Source organism: Narcine bancroftii, chromosome 14 (genome assembly GCF_036971445.1).
Source record: "Narcine bancroftii isolate sNarBan1 chromosome 14, sNarBan1.hap1, whole genome shotgun sequence".
NCBI lineage: Eukaryota > Metazoa > Chordata > Chondrichthyes > Torpediniformes > Narcinidae > Narcine > Narcine bancroftii.
In genome coordinates this window covers 1,722,439-1,737,684 of record NC_091482.1, presented here as the reverse complement: position 1 = coordinate 1,737,684, position 15,246 = coordinate 1,722,439, and the positions used below count along the sequence as shown (strand labels likewise).

The 15,246-nt window shown below is 48.6% G+C and overlaps 1 protein-coding gene across 2 annotated transcripts in view; it reads left to right on the top strand.

The window, feature by feature from the left end:
- Positions 1-9,550: 9,550 nt before the first annotated feature.
- lrrc75a (leucine rich repeat containing 75A) overlaps positions 9,551-15,246 on the top strand; it is a 31,917-nt gene continuing 26,221 nt past the window's right edge. The window contains exon 1 of one of the 2 annotated variants that reach the window (XM_069911681.1): positions 9,551-10,489. In XM_069911681.1, coding sequence (XP_069767782.1) covers positions 10,247-10,489 — 243 coding nt within the window. In that variant the 5' untranslated portion in view covers positions 9,551-10,246. The remainder of the gene's footprint in view (positions 10,490-15,246) is intronic. The other variant, XM_069911680.1, reaches the window with a different exon arrangement.

Sequence of the window (15,246 nt, the reverse complement as noted above, 5' to 3'; positions counted from 1 at the left end):
GATAATGTCTGTAAATTTATTAATCTAATTCATGCAGTTCAAGGAAATAAGAAGCCAACAGTGGCTGTAGCTTTAGACACAGAAAAAGCCTTTGACAGAGTAGAATGGAATTATTTATTCAAAGTATTACAGAGGTTCAATCTACCAGAAAAATATATTAATTGGATTAAAACATTATATAATGGACCATTGGCGAAGGTAGCAGTAAATGGATATGTATCGAGCCAATTTTAATTAAGTAGGTCAACTAGACAGGGCTGTCCACTATCTCCCTCACTGTTCACTTTAGCAATAAAACCATTGGCAGAACTGATAAGAACAGAAAATAAAATAAAAGGGATAAAAATAAAGGAGGAGTATAAAATCAGCTGATTTGCAGATGACATCATAGTATACTTAACAGAACCAGAAATATCAATAAAAGAATTACATAAGAAATTGAAGGAGAATGGAGAAATATCGGGGTACAAGATCAATGCCAATAAAAGTGAAGTGATGCCAATGAGTAATGCGGATTATACAGAATTTAAAAAGGAATCACCATTTAAATGGTAAATACAAGCAATCTGATACCTAGGTATATTTAAGAGGGAAATTTTTGTATGTATTTTGATTGATATGTTTCACAGTGTAAAAAATAATTTTTTTTAAAAAAAGTACGTCAGAGATTGCTTCATCGGGTTGTGTGCTTTGGAAACTTTCAGGAACAGGCTGTTTTAGAGGTCATGAGGAAGGATTAGTAAGAGAGCTTGTAGTTCAGGGTGATAGAATTCCAGGTGCAACTTTAATTTCACCTTCAACTTAAATAATGCCAATTACAGTGGCATAAAGTTGGAAATGCCTCAGGTAGACTTGGGGAAAGAAGCAAAAAGACATGTCAATGGTTGAACAGTGGCGGGTATTCAAAGAGCCGGCTCATAGATCTCCCAGTTACCACCCATTTCAATTCCTCATCCCATTCCCTTGCTGACATGTCTGTCCAGTTTGCACTGCCAGATTTCTCTAGCTTTCGTTAACCCCCACCTTCCCCCCCCCCCCATTTCTTCTCCATCACCTTCCCCCAGCTCTTTCTTTCCCTTCCCTGTCTCCTTTTGCACAGACATGATAAATTCTCACCTCTACCAATATCAGATCCAATTAACACCTTTTGTTGATCTGGATTTGTCTCCCATCAGCATTGTCTGAGATTTCCAGTTTCTGGTTCATTCTGCTTATTCCTTGAAGAAGGATTCAGGCCCAAAATGTCAATAATATATCTTTGCTTTTTATGGGTGCTGGAAGACCGGCTAAGTCCCTCAAGTATTTTTGTGTGTTTTTTACTACAATCACGGCATCTACAGATTTTCGTGTTTAATTCGGCTCACAGCACTCAGCAGGGATTGATCCAAAATCGAAAGGGGTGCCATGATAAAGTGACAAGATCTGCCTGCTGCAGTCAAATCTACAGCCAGTGGATGGAGCTGTACTCTGTCCTTCAGACAACCTCCTGTGCTTATTACAGATCCCTCATCTCCGTAAACATCACTCGATACCCGATCAATCAAAGTTGACATTGACCGTGGAAGGAGATAGCAGGATGAGGCACACAAAGTTCAGGAAAACGGATCCTTCCAAGAGGCAGAGAGGTTTCAGGAGTCATTTGCAACTCTAGTTGAAGGTGTGACTGCCAGTGGGGGAGAGGTGAAATGAACAAAATTTGTGGGAGAGGATCCCGTGTCCCTGGGATTAGAGGAAGGTGTGGGTGGGGGGGGGGGGGGGGGGGGGGGAGGGGGAGAGGAGAGGAAAAGAATTGGAAGATTGGACACTGTCTCATGAGCCACTGTTGAGCAGAGATGTTATCAGGATCCAGGCCGCAGAGGTCAGAGAAGAATCATGGAGCCACAGAGTTTTCCAGCATAGAAAAAAGGCCCAGGCCCATCTCCTTCATGCTGCTGTTACCCAGCCAAGCTAGTCCCGTTTGCCTGAGTTTGGCCCTTATCCTACAAAACTATCCCTGCCCATGTATCCATCTCATGTTCTAGTGTCTTTTAAAGATTGTAAATGCTCCTCTGGCACCTAGTTCCACACACCCACCACCCTGTGCGGAAAAACCTGAACCTCAGGTCCCCTTTAAATCTCTCTCTCTCACCTTAAACCTGTGCCTCTTTAGACTTCCCTACCCTGGGGAGAAAATCCTGACCATGTACTTATTTGTAGACCTCGTGATTTTACATTCTTCCCTAAGGTGTCCAACCTTCCCCCCACCACCTTCCCTCCCCCGGCCACAGCCTCCTAAAATATCCCAGTCCTCTGGTCTCTCCGTTCATCTCAAACCCTCAAGCCCCAGAAACACATCCTCCTGTATTAATATCCTACCTATAACTGAGCAACCAGAACTGTCACATTGGTGGGCAATGGGCCCAATTTGGTGCAGTACAATGAGCCCAAACAAGGAAACTGGGAGGAGATTAGGTAGACAAACTGCATGATATACTATTTAATGTCATGTAATAAAACAGAAATATAATATTCGCTATTAGTATTAGCATTCAGACATACATACACACAGCACAGAAACAGGCCCTTCCAGCCCATGAGCCTGTGCCACTCAAATACCCTGATTAACTACAACCCCTGTATGTTTTTAAAGGGGGGGGGAGGAAACTGGAGTACCCGGAGGAAACCCACACAGACATGGGGAGATCATGCCAACTCCTTATTGACAGCTCTGGATTTGAACCTTGGTTGCTAGCGCTGTAACAGCGTTGTGGTAACTTTGCCACCCATTGCCCGTTGTCCCTTTCAGTCAGAGAAAGTGAAGCAAAAGAGAATCCCCCCACAGTCACTGAGTATCCATGAATTCATCACCAGCGTTCCTTCAACTTCTGCAGACACACAGACTCCAGTTCATTTCAAACCATCGGCGGCAACCCAAGGCCAGATCCAAATCTCTGACACGATGAGGAAGCATTCAGCATCTAGTGCCTTTTGGGAGACCTCCTTGACTTGAGCACCCTCTCGAGCGATGGCCCCGACACCTGGTTCCCATGACTCAGCCTCCAGCAGCCAGGTGCAAGTCCCTTGATCTCATCAAGAACAGTCCGTCACCTATGGGTGTCCTTCAGCCACTGATCCCCTCGTTGGTCCACTGCCATGGTCACTGTCCTGTAGGGTCATCTCCTCTGCTTCTCCACGGGGTGGGGGGGGATGTTCTCCCTGTTTCTGGTGCCCTGCACCTGTCCACTGCTCCCCCGGTGTCTGCAATCCTTGAGGCTGCTACTGAGAATAGCTGCCCCATCTTGGGCCTACATCATGCAGTTGTAGGATTGTAAATAAAACAATGTTAGTTCCTTTAACAGGCCATTTAATGCCAGTACGGAGCCATTGGTCTAGGACCCTGTGGAGCAGCACTGTGTCTCTGCTCCCTGCTCTCCCCAGGTCCACACCAGCAGCAGAGGTGTCATTATGCAGCTTGAGCAATGCCACCATTATTTTTTGGACTGCATGAACAAGTTGGGGTGAAGGGCCTGTTTCATGCTGTGAACAACTGACCTTTCACCCATCTACACAAATCCGTATGCGCATATGAGGACTGCATCTTCTGCCCTGCCCATTGAATAATTTGTCTGAACACTTATTAAACACACCGACTGTATCTAATTCCACATCCTCTGGCAGCATGTTCCAGATATCAGCCACTTGCCATTAAAAACTTTCTCCACATATCCCTCTTAAACTCCTTCCTCTCACAAATTTATTCCCTCTTGGACATGACACTCCCTGTGGCAAACTCCGTGTCCCAGAATCAATCCGGTGAAGCTCTATCCTCTGTCAGGAGACCAGACCTATGGACAATATTCCAGAGGCAGGTCTCAGGAGGGCCAGATATAATTGAAGCAAGATGTCTCAATTGGTATTGAATTCCTGCCGAAATAATTTTTTTGAAAACTGATGAAGAGGAACTATTTCCACCGGTCACAGGACAAAGGCAGTTTTAATAAATTGAATGTTTTTCTTTTTAATTTTTTAAAATGTAATTGTTCAGCATGGTTACAGGCCCTTCTGGCCCATGAGCCTGTGCTACCCAAATGCCCCAATTAACCTGCAACCCCCATATGTTTTGAACAGTGGGGGGACCACACAGACGCAGGGAGAACATACTTTCAGACAGCGCTGAGATACATTTTCTCAGAGAAAGGGAATAGGAACTGGTTGTGGCAACAAATTTACGGGAAAGCTGGACAAAAATATGAGGGGGAAAGGAAGAGATACAGAAAGATTGAAGGGAAGGTTGGAGAAAAAGGAGAAAGGAGGGAAAGGGGAGAGAGGTGGAGAAAGGGGAGACAGACGGGGAGGGGAGAGGTGGGGAAAGAGGAGAGAGTTAGGGAATGGAGAGAGGGGTAGGGAAGGGGGAGAGTTGGGGAAAGGGGGGAGGTGGGGAAAGAGGAGAGATTTGGGGAAGGGGAGAGAGGTGGAGAAGGCATATGGGAGAGCAGGAAATGGGGATTAGAGGATGTAGTAAGTGTAGGAGGGGGAGGTGAGGAAGGAGAAGGGATTTGGCTTCAGGAACAGAAACACAAAGTGATTCTGAGCTGTAATGAGTGCAGATGTTTTTGAGAGGCTGTTTATGTCCTGGGGGCTGGGAGTGAAGCTCAGTTCAGGAGCATGCCAACAAAGTCTTGGCTGAATCAACCTCCCCTTTAATTTCACTGACACAATTTTCAACATCTGGAAAAGTTTTCACAACACAGGAACTCCACTGTCCGCCAATCAGCAACATTTCCACAAAAATGGGGGAAGGGGTTTTGGGACTCCCAAGTAGTCCCCACGGGAATCCTGCTCCAAAATCCCACTGACGGTTTCCCTTTCCAGTCAGATGCTGATGGATGGTTAACCAGTGCTGGGGAGTCCCCAGCTCAGTCCCACCATCCCCAAGCATTCCCCCTTCCCCAATCCCACAGCCTTTTCCTTTTGCCTTCAATCACCCCTATTCCACCTCTCCCCACCCTCCTGCCGACATTTTTCCATACCTTGATGACGGGCTCAGGCCCGAAAAGTTGATTATATATTTTTCTATGAGTTTCTCCAGCATTGTGTTTTTTCTCTTCTTCCTCATTCTCCCTCCCACTACTTGCTCCAGCCTCTTCCAAATTCCTTCCCCTCCTCTCCCCATCCCTCATCATTTGCTCCACCAATGGCTCTCTCCCCTGCCCATTTCTTGTAGTGTGAGGACTGGTTGTCCACTCCTCGTTGTAAACCTACAGGGTTTATGGGGGTGTGGAGGTGAAGGCTGTGGAGTCTGCCCTTGTCTCTCCTCTCCCCACCACCTCCTGTGTGATACAGCAACTGAAGCAGTGAGAAGATCCTACCCTTTTCTGTTGATTCAGCAGTAATGTGGGAAATGATCACCTCACACCATTCTTCTCCTGGTCTTGGTGTACTAAAACATTTGAACACAAAGGAAGCATTTACTTTATGCGGGACCTACCTCACCTGGATGCCTGCCCTCACCTGGATGCCTGCCCTCACCTGGATGCCTGCCCTCACCTGGATGCCTGCCCTCACCTGGATGCCTGCCCTCACCTGGATGCCTGCCCTCACCTGGATGCCTGCCCTCACCTGGATGCCTGCCCTCACCTGGATGCCTGCCCTCACCTGGATGCCTGCCCTCACCTGGATGCCTGCCCTCACCTGGATGCCTGCCCTCACCTGGATGCCTGCCCTCACCTGGATGCCTGCCCTCACCTGGATGCCTGCCCTCACCTGGATGCCTGCCCTCACCTGGATGCCTGCCCTCACCTGGATGCCTGCCCTCACCTGGATGCCTGCCCTCACCTGGATGCCTGCCCTCACCTGGATGCCTGCCCTCACCTGGATGCCTGCCCTCACCTGGATGCCTGCCCTCACCTCTCCTCTCTAACCGTACTTAAAACCCCTTCCCTGATGGACCTGCTGTTCCTCTGTTCCTGCTCTGTCTTGTGGCTCACAGTCCCAATGGTATGGAGGTTCATCAGCTGACCACCCTCCACTCCCTATCAATCACTAGTGACTACCCTCCAGTCCCTAACCAATCACTAGTGACCACACTCCACTCCCTAACCAATCACAAGTGACCACCCTCCAGTCCCTAACCAATCACTAGTGACCACACTCCACTCCCTAACCAATCACAAGTGACCACCCTCCAGTCCCTAACCAATCACTAGTGACCACACTCCACTCCCTAACCAATCACAAGTGACCACACTCCACTCCCTAACCAATCACTAGTGACCACGTTTCTTTGATGGCAAACCAGTCCAGGTAGGCTTGAAAGGTACATTTCATATAGGATTTCCTTATGACATAAAAAGGATGCCATTCAGCCCATTGAGTCTAGACCAGCTCTTGGACCAATCCCACCACTTATTTCCTTGAACCCTATTTTGGAGTAAACATTGCAAACAATCCATCCTCGTCCAACCATGTCAATGCTATACCTAAGAAGGTACACCAATGCCTCTACCAACTCAGAAGCCTGAGAAAATTCAGCAGGCAGCGATCATCAAGGACCCCCACCACCTAGCACACGCTCTGTTCTCACTGCTGCCATCAGGAAAGAGGTCTCGGTGCCACAAGACTCGCACCACCAGGTCCAGGAACAGCTGCTCCCCCTCCACCATCAGACTCCTCAACAACCAATTCAATCAGGGACTTGTTTAAGTTACTCTGACTTGTGCACTTTATTGATTTTTAAAATTATCTTTGTATTGCACGATCAGTTTGTTTATATTCATTACCTGTAAACGTGTGTGTTGTGTGCAGTGTTTTTTTGCACTACCAAGAAGTGGTAATTCTGCTGCGCCCACAGGAAAAACAATCTCAGGGTTATATGAGATGTGTATGTTGTCTGACAAGAAATGTGAATGTGCCTAATGTCTTACCGATTTTTACAGAGGCACCACAGAAAGGGTCCTGTCTGGATGCCTCACAGCTTTGGGATGGGAACTACTCTGCCCAAGAGCTCATAGAACTGTGGAGTGTGTTGAACTCAGCTCAGCCCGTCACACAAACTGCACCCCCGCCTCCATCAAATCCATGTACAGCTCCTGCTGCCAAACTATCACACCCCAGTCACACACCCCCTCCTATCGGGCAGCAAAAACACGAGCTTAAAAACACAGACCTCCAGATTCAAGGACATCATTTCCTGCGAGTATCATGCAATTGAACAGACCTGTCATTACTGTTTTCACTGAACTTTTTCTCTGTAACACTATACCATGCACTTTCATTTTGCACGACTCATTGTATGTGTTGACTTCTCTGTTTAGCACACAACACAAAGTTTCTCACTTGGTATACGTGGCGTGAATCAATGTAATGTTTCCCAAATGACACTAACTTGCTCCCAACCACCTTCCCTGGGAGCAATCCACAGAGGTAAGTTAACCTATAACTTTGTATGTCTCTGGGATGAGAGAGGAATCTGATGCAACCAGGAAAGCCCAGATGTTTACAGGGTAGTGTAGCAGTCAGCGGAATGCTGTTGCAGCGCCAGCGATTGGGACCAGGGTTTGAATCCCACGCTGTCTGTAAGGAATTCTCCGTGTCTGCGTGCGTTTCCCTTGGGAGCTTTGGTTTCTTCCCACCCTTGGACGTCAATTGGGTGTAATTGAGCAGCATGAACAAGCAGGACAAAAGGGTCCGTTACTGTGCTGTATGTGCACATTTAAGTTTTAAGGGAGACAAGCACACACAGTAGCAAAGGTGGGCATCAAATCTGGTTTGAGACCTTCGATATCTATTCATTCCTCTGATTCAAGATTTCTTTATTATCATGTAATAGTACAGAACATGTAATATTACACAAAATTGCCTTATGCCTGCCATAAGGAAGACAAAGATTTGCCATTAGTGTCGCCCTGCGCCCCCTACAATCGAGAAAGAGAAGCAAAAGAGAGTCCCTTCAGAATGTCCGTGGATTTGCCTCCAGTGCTCCAGCAGCCTTTGCAGCTGCACAGACTCCTGTTTGATTCATCAACAGCACAAGCTTCTGATCCAAACCTCCAACACGATCAGGAAGCCTTCAGCACCCATGGGCCTTCAGGAACCCTTCTTCCCTTCAGGAGCCCTTCTGGCCTACTGGCCACTCTAACAGCATATAAAAATTTGTTGTTTTGTGGTTGCATTACACTACAAACTCTCTCGTTGATAGACAACAGACTCGCCAAGGCAAATAGCGCCTTTGGAAGACTACACAAAAGAGTCTGGAAAAACAACCAACTGAAAAACCTCACAAAGATAAGCATATACAGAGCCGTTGTCATACCCACACTCCTGTTCGGCTCCAAATCATGGGTCCTCTACCGGCACCACCTACGGCTCCTAGAACGCTTCCACCAGCGTTGTCTCCGCTCCATCCTCAACATCCATTGGAGCGCTTACATCCCTAACGTCGAAGTACTCGAGATGGCAGAGGTCGACAGCATCGAGTCCACGCTGCTGAAGATCCAGCTGCGCTGGATGGGTCACGTCTCCAGAATGGAGGACCATCGCCTTCCCAAGATCGTGTTATATGGCGAGCTCTCCACTGGCCACCGTGACAGAGGTGCACCAAAGAAAAGGTACAAGGACTGCCTAAAGAAATCTCTTGGTGCCTGCCACATTGACCACCGCCAGTGGGCTGATATCGCCTCAAACCGTGCATCTTGGCGCCTCACAGTTTGGCGGGCAGCAACCTCCTTTGAAGAAGACCGCAGAGCCCACCTCACTGACAAAAGGCAAAGGAGGAAAAACCCAACACCCAACCCCAACCCACCAATTTTCCGCTGCAACCGTGTCTGCGTGTCCCGCATCGGACTTGTCAGCCACAAACGAGCCTGCAGCTGACGTGGACATTTACCCCCTCCATAAATCTTCGTCCGCGAAGCCAAGCCAAAGAAAACACTACAAACATTGCTATAAATTACATTTCAAAAATAAATAAATAGTGCAAGAAAAATAGGAGAAAGCGAGGTGTAGTCTATGGATTATTACCCGTTTGGGAATCTGAGAATGGAGGGGGAGGAGCTGTTTCTCTTTGTCTTCAGGCTCCTGATGGTAGCCGTGTGAAGAGGGCAGGGCCTGGGTGGTCGATGTCCTCGATGGGGTGAAGTCTGGTGCCTGTGATGTCAAGTTAACAACCCTCTTGAGTTTATTCTTGTCCTGATGAGAGTTGGTGGCAGAATGCTCTCCACGTACATCTGTAGAAATTTTGGAGTCTCCTCAAACATCTCATGAAGTATAGCCGCTGATGAGCCTTCTTTGTGATTGCACCTCCCAAACCAAACCATTGTCACCCAGGAGCATTCCAGACATTGGTGAACATTACCACCTGCAGGCCCCCCCAGTTCAAGACCATCCTGATTTGGAAAGAGATTGTTGGTTGCTCATTATCACTGAGTCTAAATCCAAGAACTCCCATTTTGTAGGAGGCAATGGTGGGAGGGGCAGTACTGAGAGGGGGCGGGGGGGCGGGGGGGGTCACCCTGTGGGACCGGTAGTACTGAAGGAGAGTCACTGTGGGATCTGGGAGGAAACACAAAACAGACTTTACCTTCTATTGAAAGATTCTGCCGTCAGGATTTTTAGGACAGGTCGGGGTGAGGGGATCCCCAGCGTGACCAGACCCAAACTAACCCAGGACCCACAGATTATCGGCCGTGACCCAACACTGATCATGGGATCCTCCTGTGCAGGGGTTGGCTGTTCTTGACCACATGTAGTTCATTCTCTGTAACCCGTTCCCGGCTGTCCCTCCCGACCCCCACACCACGTCCCTGCCGGGAGAGGATGGGGGAAAACTGGCACCAGGTCCTTGGCTCACAAAGGGTTAACGTACAAGTCCCGCCCGGCCCCAGAGCACAGGGGGAGGGGGGTGGGTGGGTTTATGTTGTGGCCGAATTTAAATCGCTGCAGAACGCGGCCGCTCGCCTTTAACCAGTGTTCCAGTGGCCAGAGACCCTCGCCAGAACCCGAACCCTTCGTCGGAGACCTCGTCCTGTACGGGATCTCTCGCCCGAGCCTGGGACCCCTCGCCCGCGCACGTAGCTGGATCGCGCTGACAGAGTTAGGAGCGGGTGTTCGGGCCGAGCGGTCTCCCCCCTCCATGCCTCCTGTCGGGGCAGGGGCGGCCCGGGTGGCGGATGGATGGTGTGTGTCGAGGGGCTGAGGCTGCAGGGTCCCGGGGCTGCTCCCTGCCCCCGGTGTGGGGGCTGTGCCACCGTGTGCGGCCGCCACTCCGGCCATGGGAGGGAAGCAGACGAAGGGGAGGCAGCGGGGAGGCTCGGCTGAGGCCCCGCACCACGGTCTGGATGGCAGGAGGAACAGAGGCGACCCGCCGTCCCCTGGACTGGCTGAGGACGGGCGTGGGAAAGTCGGGCCCCCAGCCCCCTACCAGAGGAGGGTCGGCCTCATCCACGACATGGTGAGCCTGGCCAAGCAGGGCAATCAGCAGGAGGCCGCTCGGCTCCTCAGAAGTCTTCGACAGGTGAGGGTTCCCCTCCCCCTCCCTCCCCTCCCCCTCCCTCCCCTCCCCCTCCCTCCTCTCCCCCCTCCTCTCCCCCCTCCTCCCCTCCTCTCCCCCCTCCTCCCCTCCTCTCCCCCCTCCTCCCCTCCTCTCCCCCCTCCTCCCCTCCTCTCCCCCCTCCTCCCCTCCTCTCCCCCCTCCTCTCCCCCCTCCTCTCCCCCCTCCCCTCCCCCCTCCCCCCTCCCCCCTCCCCTCCCCCCTCCCCCCTCCTTCTCCCTTCTCCCCCTCCTTCTCCCTTCTCCCCCCTCCCCCTCCCCCAACTTTGCAATCCCCACAATGAGGGTACTGTTGTGGGCGGGGCTCATTTAGGAGCCTGCTGAAGAAACTGCCTGTTGGTTCATGCTTTGGGCCTTCTCCCAATGGGAAGAGGGAGAAGAGAGTGTGCTGGGGTTCAATGGGTCCTTCAGTGTGTCAGTTGCCTTTCCCAGGGAGTGGGAGGTGCGGATGGAGTCTGTGGAGGTGAGGGATGTTTGTGTGAGAATGGGTGGGATAATGGGCTTCAAAGGGGAGAATACTGGCCAAATAATTTGAGAAAAAGTGGCAAGATGGGGGGGAGGGGGTGGAGAGGTGAAGGTTTAAGAGAAAAGTAGGACTAAAGGCAGATAAAGGAGGGATGGAACTGGGATCACCTACAATTGGAAAATTTGATGTTGGTGTTTCTATCTCATTCCAGTTTACACTTGGCCTTGCCCTGGTAATGGTTGAAGCTGAGGACAGATGACTGAATTCACTTTATTTTAGTTGGTACTTGGTGTTGTAAGTTTCCTGGTGAGAGCACAATCTGGGGCCCTGGTAAGTGGAAGGTGCATGGCAAATATCCCCTGGAGAGGCAGATCTCATCCACATCAGGATATCTGGATAGTTCGGTCACAGATTGTTGGAGTTTTACTATCTATCTGTGGACACAGGTGGGGGGGGGGGGGGGTGGTTAGTGCAGAGAGAGCTCAAGGGAGAAGACTGAGACATTCCTGTAATCTTGTGTTAAGATCTCACCAATGAGTCATGTTAAACATGAGCTCTGTGCTTGAATTAAACAGGAAGCAAATCTCGGAGTTGGCAAAGGGCTCATCCAGACTAACAGATAATTATTGTGATGGCCTGTGGACTGGGGGCATGGAACGCTTTTCCGGGCACTATGCAACCTGTGAGAAGTGTTGGGTGGTGTCTACAATCTTTTGCTGGGACCACCTGAAATTTGTTTGGTTTGTTTGTAGCTGAATGCCAAGTGCTGTGAGAAGGGTTCTTCTGCAAGCAGACTAACAAGTTACCTCTCAAGTTCACAAGAGCACAATTGCAGATTGTAGAGTTATAAAGGAAAGGAAGATCAATTTAGCCCCAAGCAAGAGCAGCATGAAAGCAGCGTGTAGGGGGTTCATCCATGAGTCTTATGGCTGCGGGGAAGAAACAGCCTTTCAGCCTCAAGTCTTCTTCCTGATAGGACAAGGTTGAGAAAAGCAACAGGATCTGCACGACCTCCCCCACCTAGCCCTCTGACTCAATAACAAGCTTAACTGAAGGGAGTCAACAGAAGGCAGTGGGTCTGGGGTCTTTGAGCATCACCTGCCCCAAGTGGAATTGGATGCAGTCTATTCTCTCCTGCTCTTGTCACCGCCCCCTCTCTCCCCCACCCTCCAGAGGAGTGGATATGATCCTGGATCATTGGAGGAGGGGAAGCATGAAGTTGGGCAGAGCAAGAAATGAAGGGTAGGGGGTGACCCAATGTAGAAGTGGACATTGGCTACTGGAATCCCAGTGAGTTTCCAACACTCCTTCTATCTCCCATCACCATGTCCCATTGGTCTACTCTTCCATCTAAATTTGTCTCACTATCCCCAAATGTTCGTATAAGATCATGGGATGGGCATTTAGCCAAGACTATCTCACCCCGGTCAGATGGCGCACGCAGTCACCATTACCGGGATTGACCTTGTTAATTCAAGGATTATTTAAATAACTTTGACTTTATATTATCCATTTACTGTTGTGGGTTCTGGATACCAGACCAGTACCTTCACCAAAACTCTGCCTTCTTCAGAAAGAAGAAGAGAGGTTGATGGGATGATGCACACCTTCAGGGCGACACTTCACACCGATAAAGTTATTGAACTGGAGTTCTGGAGGAGGGCATCAAACCAAAGGGTCGGATATGGGGAACACGCACGTGAAGAGAAAGAGGGGTAAACCAATCTGTAACGGTAGCCGGACTGGTTGAGAAAGCAGTTTAAAGCCACATGATTATGGCAAAAGCATTTGTTAATTCCCTGAGTGAACTGTCCCCCTCAGCCTCAATCTCAGACCATGCACATCAGGATCTTCAGAGAAGAGGCAAACTAACATGATGCAAACTACAGCAATTTCAGCAAGTCTGTAGAAAGGAAAAGATTGGCAAATTAAAACAGAAAATGCTCAAAGTACTCAAGTTCAGCAGCATTGGTGGAGAGAGATGGATCATCAAATTGAAACCTTGACATCACAAGTTTAAAAAAAAATGCTGGAGAAACCCAGCAGGTCAAGACCTTCAAATTCCTGGGTGTCAACATCTCCATGTTGAGATAATCACAAAGAAGGCTCACTAGTGGCTATACTTGATGAGGTGCCTGAGGAGATTCAGGATGTCACCGAAGACTCTCGTAAACTTCTACAGGTGGACTGTGGAGAGCATTCTGGCTGGTTGCATCACTGCCTGATATGGAGGTGCCAACTCTCAGGACAATAATAAATTCCAGAGGATTGTTAACTTGGCCTGCGCCATCACAGGCACCAGACTTCACTCCATCAAGGACATCTACAAGGTGGTGTCTTAAAAAGGCAACCTCTGTCCTCAGATATCCACCACCCTCTTCACGCTGCTACCATCAGGAAAATGTACAGGAGCCTGAAGACGAGAACTCAGTGGCACAAGGACAGCTTCTTCCCCGCTGCCATCAGATTCCTGAATAATTAATGAACTAAAGACACAGCCTTACTTTCATCCACTATTATTTTTACTTTTTTATAGTAAAATGTTGTAAGATGATTATAATATGTATGTTTGCACTATTGATGCTGTCACAAAACACTGCTTGTTCGTGATAATAAATTCTGGTTCTATACCAAAGATAAAGCTTCATAACTGATGTTTCAGGGTTGACCCTGAATATTTGGTCCAGGCACCTGCCTACATTTTGCTCATACCTTGGTTACTAGAGGTCTATGAGATTCTGAGAGACATAGATAGGGTGGGCAACCAGCACCTTTATCCCCAGGATGTGAATAGCAAATACCAGAGGACATGTGTACAAAGTGAAGGGAGGGAAGTTTAGGGGAGACATCAGGGATAATTTTTTTTTTACACACAGAATTGTGGGTGCCTGGGATGTCTTGTGATAGGTGGTGGTGGAAGCTGAAACATTAGGGAGCATTTAAGAAACTCTTAGACAGGCACATGGATGGAAGGAAAACAGGGTAGGGAGGGTTTTGTACTTTAATTTTTGAAGGAATTCATGAGTTAACATCAAGGGCTGAAGAGCCGATATTATACTGTGTTCTCAGGGCTCAAGCCCAAAATGTTGGTGATGCATCTCTATCTTTGGCACATAAAGGACACTTTTTGACCTCCTGAGTTTCTCCAGGATTTATTTGACTTCAATCACAGTGTCTGCAGACTTGTGTGTTTTACCCCGGTGACATCACGTGTGGAAAGTTAGAAATAAAGCAGGTTTCAAATTCTCCAGGAAAGATCAAATGGAGCAGAGATGGAGTTTGTGAATTGTGAAGGCAGATGGGATGGGAAGGCTCATTAATCATAGCTAATCCATTTTGAGGTGTTAATGGAAGAGAAGTATTAACCATGCAGGGAGAGAGATAAACAGGGCTGGAATTGAGATTGAGAAGACATCAAACCTGAAATGAAAGGGACAAGAGGTGAAACCTGAAAGTCTGCAGACACTGTGATTGTAGTGAAAACACAGAAATGCTGGAGGAGCTTCGCTGGTCTCGCAGTGTCCTTAGGAGAGAGATAATATTACCGACATTTCGGAGCCGAGTCCCTCGCTGGTTATGCATCTTCATCTCCTATGGATGCTGTGAGACCTGCTGAGATCCTCCAGCATTTCAGTGATCACTAAAAGGGACAATGCTGGAAATATTCAGCTTGTTGGATGGCATCTGTGAAGTGATACATTCTGACATGAACTGGAGAGGCTGGGAATCTGACGCTGTATTGATGAAATGGGTTGATTGGAAGATGAGATGCTGTTCCTAACTGAGCTTTGATGGAAGGATGCCATAGTTCACAGACACTGGATGTGACTTGTGACCCTTGTGAACTGAGCAGAGGTGCTCAGCACAGTGAGCACCTGACCGTTTTGGGTCCTCCAGTAACCATTGAATGGAGTAAAGAGGTGCAGGTGAATCACTGCTTTACCTGGAAAGGATGTCTGGGTCCTTGGCAGGTGGGAGAAGTCATGGATGAAGGGAAGAGAGTGATGGTGTGGATGAAAGGCTGAATCCAGGGCCAGACCTCCTGTCGCCAGCATTTTTGCTTTATCCTTGGCAGATGTTAATGTGGATTCCTTCCAGATAGACAGGAGAGATTATACTGGAATAAGGAAATAATTTAGTCTCTAAACATACCAAGTGGTTCCCTTGTTTAAAAAAGGTAATAGGGCAAATCCCTGGGAATTCTGGACCAGTGAGTCTTGCGTCAAATTAATAGACAGGATTCTTAAGGATAAGGT